Source organism: Panthera pardus, unplaced genomic scaffold (assembly GCF_024362965.1).
Source record: "Panthera pardus isolate Hobbes unplaced genomic scaffold, ASM2436296v1 HiC_scaffold_10, whole genome shotgun sequence".
Lineage (NCBI taxonomy): Eukaryota > Metazoa > Chordata > Mammalia > Carnivora > Felidae > Panthera > Panthera pardus.
In genome coordinates this window covers 89,173,594-89,192,975 of record NW_026526655.1, presented here as the reverse complement: position 1 = coordinate 89,192,975, position 19,382 = coordinate 89,173,594, and the positions used below count along the sequence as shown (strand labels likewise).

Below are 19,382 nucleotides of genomic sequence, written 5' to 3'. Positions count from 1 at the left end.
TATAAAATAACATGGTCTAGAATTAGTTCCCCTAAAAGTGTTTTTAACTTTACCACAAGTCAGTTTACAATCAATTTAAAAGTTGATTTCAAGGATCATTGTTTCATAAAATTCTAGGCACTCTTTTGTATACTTTCCAATATGGTATTTTAAAAGAATCATTTTCCCCTTATTACTTTCTTTTTGTGGTTAAAATGTATTAGCATTTCAATGATTGCATTATTTCTTGAAATATACAAAGACTGAATATGTCCTCTTACAGGATGTGTGGAAATATTCAGCCACAATTGCTTTTTAAAAAAGAGACTACAGTCTACTGATTCTACAGTTCCTGCATTCACGGGTTAGTCTGTATCAGGATTAAATTGGGTCAATGGACCATGAACAACTTGTATCATTACAGGCATGAAAGGGCCATTATCATCTATCAGGTCAAGCTGCAGAAGGTGAAAATAAATGATCTTGGCCAAAAAAGAGGTTACTTATCTATAATCTTTAGGTCTTCTAAAAGCAACAACATCTTTATTAGTTTAGGAACAGTCCCAGATGAAATTAAAATTTTCTTTAGATGTTTCACTAATCTTCATAATTATTATATCTGCTTTTACAAATTGCAATTGTTATAGCAGCATCCCATTATTATGACAAATGAAATTTAAATACCAGCAATGGAGCAGGAAGACACCAGGCAGCTGCATCAGTACAAAGGCAATGAAAGTTCAAGAACTGAAGTGAGTGCCCTATAGATTCTGAACTCCCTAGTGCTTCTTACTCCCTAATACTAAGCTTGTTGTTTAGAGGAGATTCATGTACTCTTTCAGGTCACCTTAGCAATAAGTGTATTCCTTTAAAATGGAATGAGAGAAAAATGACTCCTCCCTAAGACTCCCATTTACCATCTTGGAATAACTTGTCACTTGGGATATTGGGTCAAAACCCAGAATATTAAAGGAATGTGGCATGATGGCAAATATGTTTTATGGTGTAAAACGAAGGCCTGTGGATTTTATGCCGAGGAAGCAAAATAGTTGATTAAAAACATTTGTTTTTTGGCATCTGTAGGGAAAGGTCACAAAGGACCTTCATAGCAGAAGGAAACTCACATGATGTAAACATGTTTTATTGGGCTAATGTTATAACCTGTTTCTTGTTGTTGCTGCTTCGGTTTTACCTCAGCTGTGCTGAGGGAGCAAAGTGGCTGGTTGTTAAGCTTTTTAATTCATTTGTTATTGTAAAAAAAGTTCATAGTAGTATCCATTAGCTGTCTTTTCCTATATAATTCACTCCTGAAAGTGTATCCTTGAGTTTTATAAGTTACATGTCAACAAAAAGCCTATGCATTTGCATGCATTATTTTGTTTAATTTTTGTATATTTATTTTATTTTTGAGAGACAGAGAGAGACAGAGCGTGAGCAGGGGAGGGGCAAGAGAGAGAGCGAGACAGAATCAGAAGCAGGCTCCAGGCTCTGAACTGTCAGCACAGAGACCAACCCGGTTCTCGAACACACAAACCGTGAGATCATGACCTGAGCCAAAGTCAGATGCTTAACTGACTGAGCCACCCAGGTGCCCCTACATGCATTACTTTATGTAACAAGCATTTATTCAGCACAATTATATATACCAAGAGCAGTGAAGGATTTCATAGAAATGGAAGCAACTTTGCTTGCCATTATTAGAGAGCTTATGATGCAGTAGGAAAGATAATAGTATTTACAGAAACCATGTTTCTAAAAAAAAATATCTAGATTTACCCTAAATAATATTTTTCAAAAAAGTTTAAGTGCCTTTGGAGCTCCTATCAATTTTGATTCCTAGCTTCTTTATGTATTCATGAATTATTTGAGAAACAGGGAGAAATTTTATGTTTGTATTTGAATAGATAGCACGAAGGCAGGAAGCTAAGTTTCACTGAAATTATTTTTCAATGTTGTTTTCTTGTGCTTAGTTTTGCAGTTCAGTGTGTGTGTGTGTGTGTGTGTGTGTGTGTGTGTGTGTGTCTGTGTGTGTGCGTGCGCACGAGCACACATGCTCACATGTATTTTTAGTATGCTCTCAGCCTACCTTATGAAATGTCCAATGTTTAAAAATAACTATAAATTTTTTACCAAACTATGACAAACTTAAAAATATTTTAATTTTGCACTGCATTTTTAAATGTAATTGCTACAGCTGGCTTTAAGGGTATTTATGTGAACCTCATATCTTAATTGTATCAATCCATTAAGATAATTTTTCGCAATAAAAATCCTATCATATCCTGATACTTGTCAACCTTTCAATTACTTCCTAGAGTTGAATGAATTAGTACTTCCATCTGAATTTTAATTATTTGAAAAAACATTCTTAACATTTATTCATTTTTGAGAGACAGAGACAGAACATGAACAGGGGAGGAGCAGAGAGAGAGGGAAACACAGAATCCGAAGCAGACTCCAGGCTCTGAGCTGTCAGCACAGAGCCCAATGCAGGGCTTGAACTCATGAGCTGTGAGATCATGACCTAAGCCAAAGTCAGATGCTCAAAAGCCTGAGCCACCCAGGGACCCCATGAATTTTAATTATTTATATCAAAAATTATTTTACAAGCATTGTTTCTTCTCTCATGTTTCAAAAAAATTAAGCAGCTTTATACTTTCATAGTAGCAATTAGTAATGGAAGGCATCAACTTTCTCAGAAGCATTATCAGGTTTTTCCTATTCAGAGGCTAGCTTTCTGTATTTTCAACTTAGAGGATGTATTACTTCTGAAGATCTTTTATCACTGGAATAGTACCTGGATACATTTTCATTTATAGTATTTGTGGGTGGCATGTTGTGTTCCTATTTTTCTCCTCTCAGGTAGGATATTCCCCAAACTGAGATAAATAATTTTATCCTAAGCAATGTCAGTTCAAAACCAAGTTTCAACTCCCAGATCTACTACTTTGTTTGGTCAGACTATTTTCAAAACTTGGATACACTTGTTTTACCCTTTTTGTTTTCTTTTTTCTCTATGTGTGCCATTTGTAATTTGGGAGCACTCACTCATAGTTTTCCTTTCATATTGGAAACTACAGCTAAAACTAGAGCTTTCTCCAAAATATCACTTTCCCATATACAGAAAGTTTTTCCTGTTTACAAGATGCTGGTACAAGTTAGATAGGTCTAAGAGGTGAAAATTTCACACCGGTAGTTGTTATATTGAGGATAATACCCATGTTGATGATGAACTTTTATGGGAAGTAAATGGTCAGGACCAGCGATTTACCTGCAATCTCAGGAATAGTCTGTTTTGAAGAGGAATTTCTCATTAAGCATAACATATCTCTTCCTGGGAAACTGTTATTACAGGAAGCAAATGGATGAAATAGGCAAAGTGTGTAAACTGTAAACATGAGAGAGCCCATCTCTAAGCTAAAAGATAAACCTACTGCTTTGCTCCTTGCCAGATCTCGGTGTTCTTTCAAAAGAAGCAAGAAATCTAGGATTGTATACAAAATGTCTCAATGTTTTAAATTGGGCTAAGTAATTAAAATAAATTTAAAACACTGTAGAAGGTAAAGAAAACCCATCAATAAAGGTTGCCAGTTTGGAACCCTGCTCTAGGGAAGGTGCTTTGCCCCTTTAATGTCTGTGTGTGAATTGAGGAAAAGGAGAACAAACTTCCTAATCTACTGATTTCTGACTCCTGGGCAGAAACCAGAGAACACGCCAGAAAGTGTGGCCAGGAAGCTGACTTTAACACAGGCTCCCTTTTCTCTCCTCTACATTTCATCAAACTCCCTCCTGGCTGACTCCCCTTCTTCACTGGCGCTGCTTGGACTTTGTATTATTTAAGATGCAGAGACAAAAATAAAAATTTCAATCTATTAACCTTTAGCCTTGAAGATAGATTTGGATTTAAAAAATAATTACCAAGGTAATAAATAATTAAATAGATAATAAATAGTAATAACAAATAAATAAAAATAAATCATAAATAGTATTCTCACCTATATCAGTTACATACTATCTTACACATATTTATCATCTCCTCAAAAACAACCAAATGATAAAGATAATATCTCTGATTTACAAAAGAAAAAAAAACTAAAATTTAAGAGAAGTTAATAGAGTAGGTTCCCCAGATATTAAGTGACTGAGTAGGAACTGGAATCCTCGTTTTCTGGCTCCAAATCCATTGTCTCTCTTCTGCTCTTTCACAGAGGCACACACAGGGGAACACTAGAGACAATAACCTGAGTTACTCAACATTTTACCTTGTTTTTGAGAATCATGTGCCTTGTCTTTCAAACACACCAATAGTCAGTGTCTCATTACTGGACTCCTTCAAGTCTATGCGAATTTTCTTTTAAAGTGACTCCAAGTACTTACAAAATACATAAGAGGTGATGTGATAAACATCTGTGACTGTTTGAACCAGACACTGGCCCTGTGGTCTGCAACCATTAGAAACAATTATGGCACCTCTTTGGCAGGGCAAAGAGAAATTCATTAAATTACTGCTTCAAAAATGAGTTGCAACACTTTCCAATAGGGCCTAATGTTCATATTTAGAAAAAAGATATTTCTATCCTCTAAAAGTACCTATGTAAACAATCTTATAGCCACACTTGTGCTAATAAACTTAAACTCGTATATATACAATTATATACATATACATATATGTATATGCACAAAACAAGCAATCTAATAATTTATGCGATAATTGAATTCAATATTAATTTAAAAGATTATTTTTTATGTCAAAGTCAATCTGTGAAAGGCAAACTTCTTTACCCATATCTTGGGTCCAAAGCAATGGCTCTGGGATGTTCCATGGCTCCAGCTATTAGTGTGGTGCGTAGGGAACCATCTAGCTTGGCCACTTCAATTTGGTCCAGATTGCTGTCTATCCAGTATATGTTGCCCGCTATCCAGTCGACTGTCAGCCCTTCTGGGGTAGCCAAGCCATGCTCCACCACTACTTCGACTGCGCTGACCCCTACAAAAAAAAAAAAAAAAAAGGAAATCAACTCTTGTACCCATTCAAGGAACATGTTAAGGACAAAGGAAAAGACCAGTGTATGAGCAGCAGAGAGTTTTAAAGTATTTTATTGAGTTTGAAAGATATAGTGCAAATGTGTTATAAGGCACAAAGGAAACTAAGAAGGCTCCAAATTTAGAATTACTGAACTTTCCTACCAGAAAATTTTAATTTCTTAAGTCTTTTCAGTGACAGTGAAAAAGAATTTTTAAAAAACTCTGAGGCGAACAACAATGTTTAGGGTTCAAAAAGTTATTTCTTGTTTCTGATTTTTGGAATAGAACATGGGTTTGGGGAATAATGATGCGCTAGTTAATATCATTACAATTTAGTTTCAACATTGATCCTTAGGCGTAGAATAAAGAGGATCAAGTCTACCTGGGGCAATATGCAGTATAGCTTGAAGCACCCACCTTCTTCTGAAGCATGAGAGATAAGAGCTTTTACTGCACTTACCCTTAACAAAGATAAGTCCCAAATCATACTCCCCACTCCTCCCTGGCCCGAAAGACTTACAAGACATAGCATGTTTACAAATAACAGAAGAAGACATTAGTGAGGTCTAAATACAAATAAGCAATTTGGTAATGCCCACCAATATCCTTACTTACTCACTTCTAAATTTCTTTTGTAATTAAAGTAATTATTTCAAAAAAAAACACTTTTTCTAATAGGACAACACTTCATAGTTTATGACATTACTGGTGTTTTTGTTATATATTTTAATTTTTTTTAACAGTTAACAATCTAAGCCCAAAGATCTAAATCCATCACTTGAAATCAGTCTCTTGCAATATGAGACAGGACATAAATTCACATATGATAATTATATTGTGTTATTACCATTTTTCCAAAATTGTAAAGGTGATTTAAGGAGAAATTTATATTTTGATAGAAACACCTGGGGTTTGGAATGGTACACAGATCCAGCATTTTCAAAAAGATTATTACATATATTTATCTCATAGCCTCGCTGCTTAAGCCTACATTAGCCAAAAGAGATAAGTCAAATTATGACAAAAAACATTTAGTTCATATTAGGGGTCTTTGTACCAATTCAGTGCTTGTTTAAATCTTGCAGACAGTAAGATAAAATAAAATATTTAAATAAATAAAAAAAAATAAAATAAATAAAATAAAATAAAACTTTTTTTTAATAAAACTAAACATTTCAACTCTCAAAATGTATCTACTAGTGTGTGGAAGGCAGTAGTTATTTCTTATAAGCAAATTTTTTCACCAACGCCCATGGAAAAGCTCATAATTTGAAAATGGTATGCATAGCACAGGCTTTTACCATTTATTCTCCTCCCTCAACATATTTTCACACATGTACTTGACATCTATCGTTTTACATTCATGAGGCAGGAGATAGAGAACCAACGTGCAAAGATTAATCAAAATCCCTTCAGATTACAGAAAATTGTTTTGGAATTCTGACTAAAAAATTACCTCCACTTTCAGAAAGTTTGCCCCGGTATATTCTGTCTTCTACAACATCTGTCCAATACAGTAAACTTTGATTGAAGTGAAAATCAAGTGCTATTGTGTTTCTCAACCCAGGAACAAGTAGACTGTAGTCTCTTTTATGCAGATCAATTCTTCTGATCTCATGGCGAATAGAAAAGATGATGAATGCTTCAAAAGGATCTGAAAATAAATTTATTTTTAATAGACTTATAAAAATATTTATATGCTTTCATAAGTAGAATAAAATACCTGAGGTCAAATCCAATTATTTAAAAGCATAATTTATTATGTAATTCTCTGTTATTAAAGGAGCAATTTCTTTTAATCCAATATTTAAAAGAAACTTGAAAAATTTAGGTTTACATGTATTCATTAAAATAAAGTATAAATACGTTTTTATTCCTTAGATTTCCATACACCTGATTCTGATTAATGAATATAAGAATTATTGTAATTTCAAGACAAAAATAAGGGTTTTCCATTTTACTGGAGCTTCAGGTGACAGTCCAAACCTCAGAAACATCAACATAGGAAGTGCTAAGAGTTGGCAAAACTAGTTCTGCTACTCTTAGCCCATCACATGCCTACAGATCCACAAAGGAAATATATCCAATAAAAGAGGATTCTGTAAGAGTTACACGCTTATGTACAGTTAGGGAGTATTCTCCATAAGAGGAAATATGATGGCTTCCTCCACAGTCTGAAATGTACTAAAATTATGCTATCCTTTTGGAAACGTATCAAGTCCTGTAAAATTACTGTTGGGCATACTAATATGAGTTAGACATGAATTTTGCTTTATAAATACATATTTTGAGGGAGGGACCCAGGCTTACAAAGATTTGACCCCATTTCCATGTTAATACAATTCCTTTGGGCTTTCCTTTAGGGCAATATGTTTTCCTAATTTAAGTCTAGGCACATCCTCTGAATGTAAGCTATTGTAATCATCTGGCTCAAGAGGTGGATGTGAAATCTAAATTAGGCTAATGAGTCTATAAACTTCTAGAAAAGATTTCAAGCTGAGGGTGAAGAGTGTCTTTTCTTTCAAGGTCACAGATCTCTAACTTTAGTATTGCCAGTGTCCATACCCTTGTAGTTTGTGTAAGTGTACTTGCGATATTGTATTAAAACAGAAAAGAGCCACAAAGAACGAAGCAGCAATGACCTGTGGTGATACTGTGTCCTAAGGATGTTCAAGTCCACAGTTGGAATTCTCCCTAAGACAAGTTCCTCCCTTTATACTCCCTATATATTTCCCATGCTTTGGATATATAATCCAATGCAGGTAACTATTCACTCCGTTTGGGCTGGGTTTTTGTCCACTGCAACCAGGTTTACTGTTCTTATTAATTTTCATTCCTCAGAGAGGTGTATCCTGATAAATTTCCTAGTAAAGACCATTATAAAAATTATATTTATTTATTTATTTTTTATTTATTTTTAGAGAGAGAGAAAGGGAGAGAGCGCACACACACACACACACGAATGAGCAGGGGAAGGGCAGAGAGAGGGAGAGAGAGAATTCCCAGCAAGTGCTGTGAGCACAGAGACCAATGTGGGGCTCAAAGTCAGGAACCACGAGATCATGACTTGAGCTGAAAACCAAGAGTCAGAATCTTAACTGACTGACCCCTCCAGGTGCCCAATAAAGGCCATTTTTTATTATTTTATATCTCCATAGCCTATTAATTCTCTTTGAAGTATATTTAAAATCACTATTTATTTGTTTTTCATCTACCTTCTTCACTGGCTTAAATGCTTTATTGAAACAAGGATCTTGTTTGCCTTGTTCATTATGATGTCCCTAATACCTAGCACCAGGGAAGACATGATACATACCAAGTCTTAGATTTAGAACAGAGCTAACCGAGGCTGGCTGTCATGTCCTTGGTTTAGGGAATTCACTGGCCATTTTTTTCCACTGAACATGAATCTATTTTTTTAGTAAGCTCTACCTAGAACATTAAATGAATGTGTTTTGAATGAATACAAGTGGAACAGACTCCATCTTAAGAAACTAGCTGATGGCTAGCATGGGAGAGAGCCCTGCCATGATCTACAGAGTCACCTACTTTAACCTGCAGCTGACTGCATAGTATAAGCAAGCCCGTTCAAGACCACAAAAACCAGTCAGTAGCCTGAGAACTTGTGAGCAGTAATTACGTATATTGTTATGATCTTATAGGTATCGTGGTTATTGCACAGTATTATGGTGTTTCTTGCAAAACATTACAGTGATAGTAGCCAACTGATAAAAATATCAAACATATATTAAATAACTAGTGCCAAAGAGCTCCCGATAGAACAAATGCTCACAAAATTTTAAATCCAGAATTTAGAATTTTCTAAATAAAGAAAATTATTCTTTTGGATGTACAGTTATTTAAAAGGGAGAATACCTAATTTTGGATCAGGATCCCTTGTATGAATCTGCTCTGGCTATGAAATAACTGCTCGCCTTAAAAAATTCTTTATTTTTTTCAGAAATTGTCTTTACCTGCAGAATGGAGTTAATGACAACCTCCTTCCAATTTAACTTACACTGTTATCAGAATCCAATTGAATAATGTATATGAATTTTTTTAAAAAGCTCATAATCATCTCAGTGAATGCAAATGTGGAGGTAAGTGTGAAGTAGTCGAAAAAAAATAGATTTGGAGTCAAAAAATAAGGGTTGAAAACAGAGCTCTTTACTGACTCACTGTGTAAGTTTGAGAAGTTTACTTAAACACTCTGATCCTCAATACTTTTTAATTTATAAAATAAATACCATACTGACTTATCAGGATAATTGATAATTAAAAGTGCAGATGCCCAATATCTTAATAAATCTTTATTATAATAAATATTAAATTTCAAAGATTACTCAAAGGAATAAGCAAAAGAGATATTGTGTAAGAGAAAAGGTTGGAATGATAATATGCAAAAACAGTTGGATATTTCTTAGCATGTGCTGAAGCTAGTGATATTTCAGCTCTGAAGAGCTTCCCCATCCTTTGGCTTATAGTTTGCCTTTAGTCAAGTAGTAACTTAGAGGCGCAGCAGCCACTTCCTAGAGACATTTATATTTAATAGCTTTTAAAGGACATGGAGTTTCAAAATTGCAAAGCAATGATGTGCTGCCTCTTCCTTAGAAAATCACACTAGAAAAATAAAAAAAATTAAAAAAAAAGAAAGAAAAAGAAATGCAAGTTCCACCTTCACTAACACTGGAAGGCATGTTACCAAAACACCACAACATTAGAAGAATGCTGAATACATTCAAAGTATGGACAGTTTCTGAGAGATGATGCCTATAGCTGTGTGTGTGTCTGTGTGTGTGTGTGTGTGTGTGTGTGTGTGTGTGTGTGCATGTGTGTGTATGTATATATACACATACATTACATATGTATGTGTATATATATGTGTATATATATGTATGTGTATATATATATGTATATATATATGTGTGTGTGTGTGTGTATATACATACATATATACATACATACATATATAATGCTGGCAGAGCACAATTTTCAAAGGAGGTAGCGTAACTAAAGGGCAGATCCCATAATCACTTTTTGGGAAAAAAAGGATGAGAATAACACTCTGGCCTCAGAAACTTTTCTGAACCCATTGACACCATAAAGATTCATGAAGAAGGTCTGAATGGAGAATCAAACAGGCATGCAACACATGAAGTGAAAGGAGCCAGGTTCAAAAGTCTATAGACAATATCATTCCATTTCAATGACATTTTGGAAAAGGTGAAACAATAGAGGTAGAACAGTGGATGCCAGAGGCAAAGGGTGGGGAAGAACTTATTACATATTTTTAGACAAAAATCGCTAGCCTTCCTACAGCTACTGAGAAGACAAAATAGAAAAAAAAAAAAAAAAGAACAAATGCACACTGGCAGTAATAATGAAAAAAGACAAGGAAGAGTGCCTGGGTGGCTCATTTGGTTGAGTGTCTCACTTCAGCTCAGGTCATGATCTTGAGATTCATGGGTTTGAGCCCCGTGTCAGGCTCTGTGCTGACAGCTCAGAGCCTGGAGCCTGATTCAGATTCTGTATCTCTCTCTCTCTCTCTGTACCTCCCCCACTCATGCTCTGTTTCTCTCTCAAAAAAATGAATAAACGGAAAAAAAATATTTAAAAAGATAAGGAATCTAGGAATGGAATTATTAAGAAATATATAAATATTATATGAAGAAATTTTAAACCACAAATGAAAGAAATAAAGACTTCAAAAAATGGAAAGGCATATAGTATTATTAGATAGAAATAAAAGGAAACAAACAAAAAAAAACAATGTCCCAAAGATCTTGCTTCTGCCTGAATTAATTTATAAATTTCCTGTGATGAAAAAAAAATGACAAATACTTTTCTTTAAAAATAATACTAGATAATTCTAAGTTTACATTAAAAAAGTGTGACTCACCAGGACAACTCTAGGGTAAATATATAATAATGATTAACTTCAACAAATATTAAGATATATTATTATATCAATAAAAAATATTTTGGTACAGACCCATATCTAACTTTAGAGCTGAGAAATATGGTAGTTTTAGGGTACTGGAGAAGAAATGAAGTTGGAATATTTTCTGATTTAATACAAAAATATCTAGATAGCTTAATAATTTTGATATAATAAATGGCACTATGAAAGCCTTGGAAGTAAAGATAGAATAATTATTTTTAGAACTCTCAAATGAAAATGGCCTTTGTGCATTTGGCAAAAATCATAGAAGAAATAAAGAAAAGAATGGTGTTTAATATACATTAAAAATTGTAGGAGAAAAATAATGTAAAAAAGTCAAAGGACAAATGACAAACCTCACTGAACATATGCAATATAATAAATGACTAAATTCTTTAAGACATATGAGCTCCCATTTATTGATTATAAAATACTCAAATAAATAAGAGACAAAATGTATTAAACAGATAATTCAGAGAAAGGAAAATCTGAACAACTTTTAAATTTTAAACTAATTTCTCTCATAAAATGATAAATGAATTTTAAATCATTAAAATGTTGGTGAAGACCCTATATTGATTAAAATGTAGGCAAAAGACATTCTGATGTATTGATAATGGTAGTATAACTTGTTATAACCATATAGAGAGCCACTAGGCAAAAGCCATCACAAGAGATACATCTATATGCATGTATGTGCACACACACACACACACACACACGCACACACACACACACACACACCTTGACCAACTAAGTCTGTTTGTAAGGAATTACTCTAAATATATAGTTTTGCCTATTTAAAAATGGCAGATGGCTAAGGAAATGCTCTCCAATATTATTTGTAGTAGCAAAATACTAGAAACAACAGAAATGTTTACCAATAGATAGCTAGCAAAATAACTTATGGTACAGTCATATACTATAAGATAATGGGGCCACATAAATTAATCGGATTGATATAGATGTACAGCTACTGAATAATTCCAAATATTTTGTAATTTGAAACAGGAAGATATAAACAATGCAAAATCGATGCTACCATTTAAATTAAAAAAAATATTTTTCTAGACCTACGTGAAGGTGAAGCATAGAATATATCTTGTGGTCTTAATGAGGGAATGCTGTTACCTCTGCCATGGAAATTGGAGACTGGGGTTCAGAAGTAGGGAGAAAACTTTCACTTCATTTTGTTTTGATATAAATTTTTAGCACATAGACTTTCTACTAAGATTTTTAATAATAAAAATTCAAACTAGTAATAGAAGGAATTAATACTTCCTACTTTTTAGAAACACTCACAAATAAAAAAAAATTGTTTGGCCATGACATATACATTAAGCAAGGTATTTCAGTATGACAAATACTAGATACTGTGTTTCGTCCCTTCAAAAGAACTGGTTTTTCCACTATGGCAATATTTAAGAGATAATTAACTGCTCTTATTTTCATGCTCTATTTGAAAAAATATATTCTCCTGAACCCAAAATTACTGACTTATTTGTTACAACTGAATTTATAAAGGAATTCTACAACAGAAGACCTGGATTCTCCACTTGCCTCTGCTACAAATAAAGAAAAGCACTAAAGCCCACAAGCAGGGGAGAGGCAGAGAGAGAGAGGGAGAAAGAGAATCCCAAGCAGGCTCTGCACATCAGCACAGAGCCTGACATGGGGCTTCAACTCACAAACCATGAGATCATGACCTGAACCAAAATCAAGAATCAGATGCTTAACCAACTGAGCCACACAGGCGACCCTTGTTGTCTTGATTTTTAAAATAAAAGAGTACTTTTGATGATACACGATCTAAAGTTTCATTTGTAAAGAGTCTTGAATTAATAATTTCATTATTAATGAAGCAATATTAATATTAACCAAAATACACTTTAAGGAAATAGCTTTTGTAGAAATAAAAAGTTCTCTATTATATGATAAGAAAAATAACAAATAAAATAAAACTCTTAAAATGGTGTGTGCCTTAATAATATAGGCTAAAATACATATAAAACAAAATCAAATAGAGAAATTGATAAATCCATAATCATATTGTGATGTATTTAACCACAATTCCTACACAAAAACCGATATGAAAAATAATAACACAGATGATTAAAACAACAAAATAAACAAAAAGCTCACTCTACCAGAAATGTATAGAAAGCTATACATCAAAACAGAAGACATATTCTCTTTAAGCATACATGGAATGCAACAAAACGGTCATATACTAGTCTCTAAAGTAAGTCTCAAGAAATAGCAAACAATCAACCTAATAATGGACACCCACTCTGAGTACAATGGAATTAATTTAAAAATCAATTATAAAGACTGCTAAGCTCTTCATATGTTTTAACACTAAAAATAATTACTGAACAATTTCTTGCCCAATAAGACCTCAATAAAGAATTCTGAAATAAAGAGAGATATGATGGCAATAAATTAATAGATTAAAAAACATGAAGAATTTAAATTAATGAAATAGAGAATCAGTTCCTGAATGGTAATGTAAGGATCCCCAAATCCTCTCCTTCATAAAAACAGTGAAAACACTGGAAAAATGGTTAAAATCATCTTTTTTTCTGAACTCTAGAAATTAACCAAAATCTAATAACAATCCAATGGGTGTTTATTTAAGAAAAACTGCTGGGCCACCTGGGTGGCTCAGTTGGTTAAGCATCTGACTTTGCTCAGGTCATGATTTCACTGTTCGTGAGTTCGAGCCCCATGTTGGGCTCTGTGCTGACAGCTTAGAGCCTGGAGACTGCTTCAGATTCTGTGTCTCCCTCTCTCTCTGCCCCCCACCCGCTCATGATCTCTCTCTCAAAATAAACATTAAAACAAGTTTTTTAAAAAGAAAAACTGCTGAATATCAGTACAAATTGCAAATTATGTGGTGTTTCAACATGTACCAATCCCATCCCCCTTTCCTTAGTTTCATAGTAGATTTAAAAACAAACAGTGCAGAAGTTCCCAGAGGGGACAGATGGATTTGAAGCTCCCCCAAAAGCCCAATCTCCAGAGAACTGTTCAATGGAAGAATGGCCCTTTCAACAAGATGTGCTGGGGGAGCTGGATTTCCACATTCCAAAGAATGAAGTTGGAACCTCACACCATTTAGAAAAATTAAAATGTATTATAGACCTAAATATAAGATCTAAAATGATACAACTAACATACGGATACTTAGTGACCTTAGCTTAGGCAAAGACTCTGAATAGGCATTTCACTCAAAAGCCTAGAAAAATGACCAAAAGGCACATGAAAAGATGCTCAGCACCATTAGTCATCAGGGAAACACAAAACAAGCACAGCAAAATACCCCTTCACACCCCCTAGGATGATTATAATAAAAAAGATGGACAATATTGACTGATGGCAAGATTGTGTAGAAATTGGAGCCCTCATGCACTGCTGGCAGTTTTAAAATGAAGCAGTCACTTTGGAAAACACTTTGGCAGTAGCTCAAAATGTTAAACATTGACCTACCATATGACCCAACAATTCCACTCTTAGTTCTATACACAGGAGAAATGAAAATGCATGTCTGCACAAAAACTATGAATATTCATAGTATTCATATAATCAAAGAATAAAAACAATTCAAATGCTGATATCCTGATGAATGGAAAACCAAAATGGTATATTAATACCATAAATATATTATTCAGCAACAAAAGTAAATGTAATGTATGGTAAAACATGAATGAACCCTGAAAACATTATGCCACATGAAAGAAGCCAGGCACAAAAGACCACATGGTGTATTATTCCACTGATATGAAATGTCCAGACTAGGCAAATCTATAGAGACAGAAAACAGATTTTGAGGTTGCCAGGGGTGAAGTAGGGTTTGAGTGAGAGTGATTTTAAATACGTATGGGGTTTGTTTAAAGGAGGGATTAAAATATTTAGAATATTTTATTCTAAATTCCATAGTGGTAATGGTTGCACTACTGTGTGAATATACTACCAACCACAGAATTGTGCACTTCAAAGGAATGAATTTTATGGTATATAAATTATATTTTAATCCATCTGTTATAAAGAAAAAGAAATATATTACGTGTTGTTTAAGAACACAAACTATGACAGAACAGGTACCCCATTTCACATAAGTAGTGTTCTCAGGGGATGAAAGAATGGATGAACAGAGGACTTCAGAGTGATCTAATGTTTTGTCAACTTTACAAAATGATTTATATCATAAACAACCTGAAAAAAACTGAAAACATTTCAGCATCCTAATATATTAGCTGTGAATATGTTATTCTCAATATGTTTGAAAGATTTCATAAAATGAAAGGTGATTGAAAACATACATTTTTTTTTTGAATTTTTAAAAACATTTTATTTTTAAGTAATTTCTACACCCAGAGTGGAGCTTGAACTCACAACCCTGAGATCAACATCTGCAGACTCCACTAACTGAACCAACCATATATCCCCAAAACATTTCTTGTTTACTCTGAACAGTGACTGTTACCTTGACTACTTGGTTAAAAATTCCCAAAGGCTTTTCAAATTATTGTATTTAATATAGTTATTTTCTGTTGAGAATACAGTTGATGAATATTTATAGTTGATTACACTTGACTATAATAAAGCAGTTTTCCAATAAAAAATCAAAGTGTAAATATTCAAATTATTTCTATTTGAACTCTGGATCTTGATAACTTCTCCAAGTGCCTCTACTTTTCAGATTTCAGTTAGTTTATTAAATTATTATTTCCTTTTTGAGAAAATAAAAAAAAACTGTAGTGAATAATCCAATATGGAATTTCATAAACTAGCAGGAAATCATGAAGAAGAATTTGTCATCCTGAAAGGTCACAGATGACAATGAGCAGAGTATATGAAAGAGATGGTAAAATAAAGCGATACATGTGAAAGTACTTTATACATTCTTGGTCACTATTTATTTACTACCATTACTAATGATGAAAACAATAACATGGTGCTTGGAATGGAAACCCACATTGGAGGATAATGAAAGATTAGGTTGGAGAGAGAAAATAAATGAAAATGAAGAAGGCTCCAAATAGGAGACTGAAGAATTGAACGTTCTTTCTGTAAATAATTGAGAGTTACTTAAAATCATGGATAGAGACTGATATGTAAAAGTGTCATTGTACTAAAATAAAGAAGTGGATCGCCAAATTATAAACCAGCTTCATTCCTTTGATCTCTTCACCTTTATTTACCATTATTCCACAAGGTAGCCATCTGCTTATCATTACTTCATTCTTCTTTCTTTCACTTCTTATTCTTCACTATACTTCTGACCTCTTTCCATTAATTCTCATCTTCCAGATTTGGATTTCCCTCTCTCTTTTCAAGAAAAATACCTCATCCCTTCAAGTTTCAATATTCTTCTTACAAACTAAAGAAACAGAAGATGACAACAAAGAGGCCAGAGAGAGGACTGCCATCATCATTGCAACATCTTTAGCTCCTGGCTGGGATGGTGGTACAAATGCTACCAATCGGAGAAGGAGGACTGTGTCCGGAAGATATTGTGTAGAAAAAATTAGGACATGGGGAAAGGGGCCAGCAAAGAACTGGGAAGTCAAAGGTAAGTTCACATTGTGAGCCCTGAACCAGAAGAAAACTGGAACCACTGACAGGACAATGGATAAATGAAAGACAAGGGAAAGAGTACATTTCAGCCAACTCATTTTAAGGTTACTTGGTGATATCTGATGAAACAGAACAGGACAGTAGGAAAGACAGTAGCTGGAAATATAAATGCCACAGTTATCAGATCCGAGGTGGTAAAGGAAGATCTCCAACAGATCATTTAGGGGTAGATGAGAATTAAGGTTTCAGTAGTGGGCACAGTGCACCAACAGGAGATCACCACATTTATGCAGCTTTGTGTTTGTAAAACTATGGATTACATCCATAATCTCCTTCCATAAAAAAGGATGTAAATTGAATTGAAAAATAATTTTTTTTCTAAAGAATACACAATATTCTATTCTAGCATCTAATTTCCACAAAATATTTTGTGGTTTGGTTAACAAAAAATTGATAAGAAAACACATATTTATTTAAAAAAATCTCTCTTGTTCTTAGAAATTTAAGGAAAATATATAGCACATATAAAAATTTATCCTATTCTGAAGAGCTAGTAATTTGTTGGATGAGAGAAGATAAGCATACAAAAAAATTCATTACACCCAAGGCAATATATACTGGGAAAAGTATTTTTTGCTTCTTATTTTTGCTCACTTCTCCATTGGTGAAGTGTCCCTGACACCTGATTTCCGCTCAGGTCGTGATTTTGTGGTTTCTGAGTCCAAGCCCCACACTGGGCTCACACTAACAGTGTGGATCCTGGGATACTCTCTCTCTCCCTCTTTCCCTCCCTCTCTCTCTCTCTTTGCCTGTCTCTCTCTCTACCTCCCTCCCTCCCTCCCCTGCTTGTGCACTATTTCTTTCTCTCTTTCTCTCTCTCTCTCTCAAAATAAATCAATAAACTTAAATAAAATAAAAATTAAAAAAAATCTTGAAGCTGTTGTTTTCTTTCTTAGTGGAGGTTACCATCTTTTGCCTGAAAAACCTTTTAACTGGTTTCTGCATAAGAAACCATATATGGTTCTGCATATAAGAGAATAAGAACCAAGAAAAAATTTGGTGGGGAAATCTAACCTATGTCAGGCTAAGAGAAAATAAGAAGGAATGCTTTAATATTCTTTCCAATGTAACTAGAAGTATGCTGTAAATTTGCAAGTTGTCTACCTAACAGAAAGGAAACTAGAAATTAAGAAAAAAAAAAAAAAAGAAATCAGCAGCAATATTCTGGTTGTTCCTAGTATAAGAAAACCAATACTTCATGAGAAAGGTGATTAATACATTACATATTAAAAAGGAATTGGTAAAATAAAGTACTGAAATGCCCAAGAAAAATTAGATTTGCAGATATATTAAATAAGAACTCAGGATCATAAAAACAGTATTTATGGAAATCTTTATATTTAACTAGCAAGATGTTAGGAATGAACTTCAAGAAAACAGAATCAGTTCAGCAATTCAGCAAAAGACATATTGTAAAGAATTTAGGAAGAAAGGAGTTGAGATATATAAGAAAATATGAAAAAAAAAAAAACTACAGAAGATTCAAGAGAAAAAATGTTGGGGAGTCATGGCTCTAATTTGAAGCATAAAGAATACTATTATTCTTTACTTTTAAAATGTCAAGAAGAATGATCACAGGTATTGCATTCAATAGAAAGGACACATTTTAAAAAGCAGGGACTCAACTCAAAAATGATGGGAAAAAGTAACAAAAGAAGAGCAAGGAAAAAGAAATTTTATTTTCAAAGTCCAATGGTTAATGGTTAATTCATTTTTATTGAACTCTGAATGTACTAAAAGTTTTTAAAAAAGAAAGGAAGTGAATAAAATACAGAATAAATCCTTTTTTATATAAGAAAATTGGTTTAAATAAAAAATAATCTTCAATAGCTAACAAAACCTGTATTACCTGTAATAATATAAATGCTGACAATGCTATTTGGTATACTATATGTTTCAGGAAGGTATATATTATGATCAGGTTAAATTCTCCATGTAAGAAAGCTCTATATTATCTTTAAAAAGTAAAATATACCTTTGCTTCTCACTTAAATTATAATAAACAAAGCAGGTGTGAAATACAGCAATCTTAGCAGTGAGAACTGACATAGTACTGTTAGAGTCTCTATCTGATCTGAGAACAGAAGGAGCCAATTACATTAGGAGAATTACTTTGTACCTGGTCACTTATTTTCAAATGTTGAAATATTTTAATATTGAACGTGAGTTTTTATTGATTTCATAGAACACAAAAGCAGTAAAATAAGTCAATAATTTTGTCATCTTTATCCAAAAACCCGTTATGGGGCAATTCTCATGTAAAATAGGATTATAAATATATCTGAGGTAAAATTTGCTCTACTGTTTCCCGAATCAAAACATGTTCATAAATAAAATGACTATTATCATTACAACAAATTGTTATTATTTTTTAAGCCTCTCATGTCAATTACTTTGTACAAGATTCTTAAAGGAGAAAGTCACATAAATGTCTGCTAAACTTTTGCCTCTAGGCATTTTTAACAGCCAGAAGAAACAACGACAAAACAGCATTTGATATAAAAGGATGAAGTAACTTAACATTCTCTGAAAAAATATAATGCTTCTGATTGCATACTATTTTTCTAGAACTGGACTGAATATAATGTAAAACATAAAAGAAAAATCTATAACTTGATTTTTGACTTCAAGATGCTTATTTCATCAGAGAGATAAAGAATAGAAGATAGATGGAAATACAAAGCAGCAAATTAAAAATGTGGACACATATTTTCATGGACAATATATTCTAGACATAGAAAGGAGAAATAGAGAACAAACACATTTGAAAGAATATTCCCTTAAAGAAGTTGGGCTT

At 33.4% G+C, this 19,382-nt stretch overlaps 1 protein-coding gene across 4 annotated transcripts in view; it reads right to left on the bottom strand.

The window, feature by feature from the left end:
* LRP1B (LDL receptor related protein 1B) overlaps nt 1-19,382 on the bottom strand; it is a 1,871,086-nt gene that overhangs the window by 613,429 nt on the left and 1,238,275 nt on the right. For all 4 annotated transcript variants that reach the window (XM_053909160.1, XM_053909154.1, XM_053909157.1 and 1 more), the window contains exons 24-25: nt 6,461-6,658; nt 4,762-4,966 (exon numbers count right to left, since the gene is read on the bottom strand). In XM_053909160.1, coding sequence (XP_053765135.1) covers nt 4,762-4,966; nt 6,461-6,658 — 403 coding nt within the window. The remainder of the gene's footprint in view (nt 1-4,761; nt 4,967-6,460; nt 6,659-19,382) is intronic.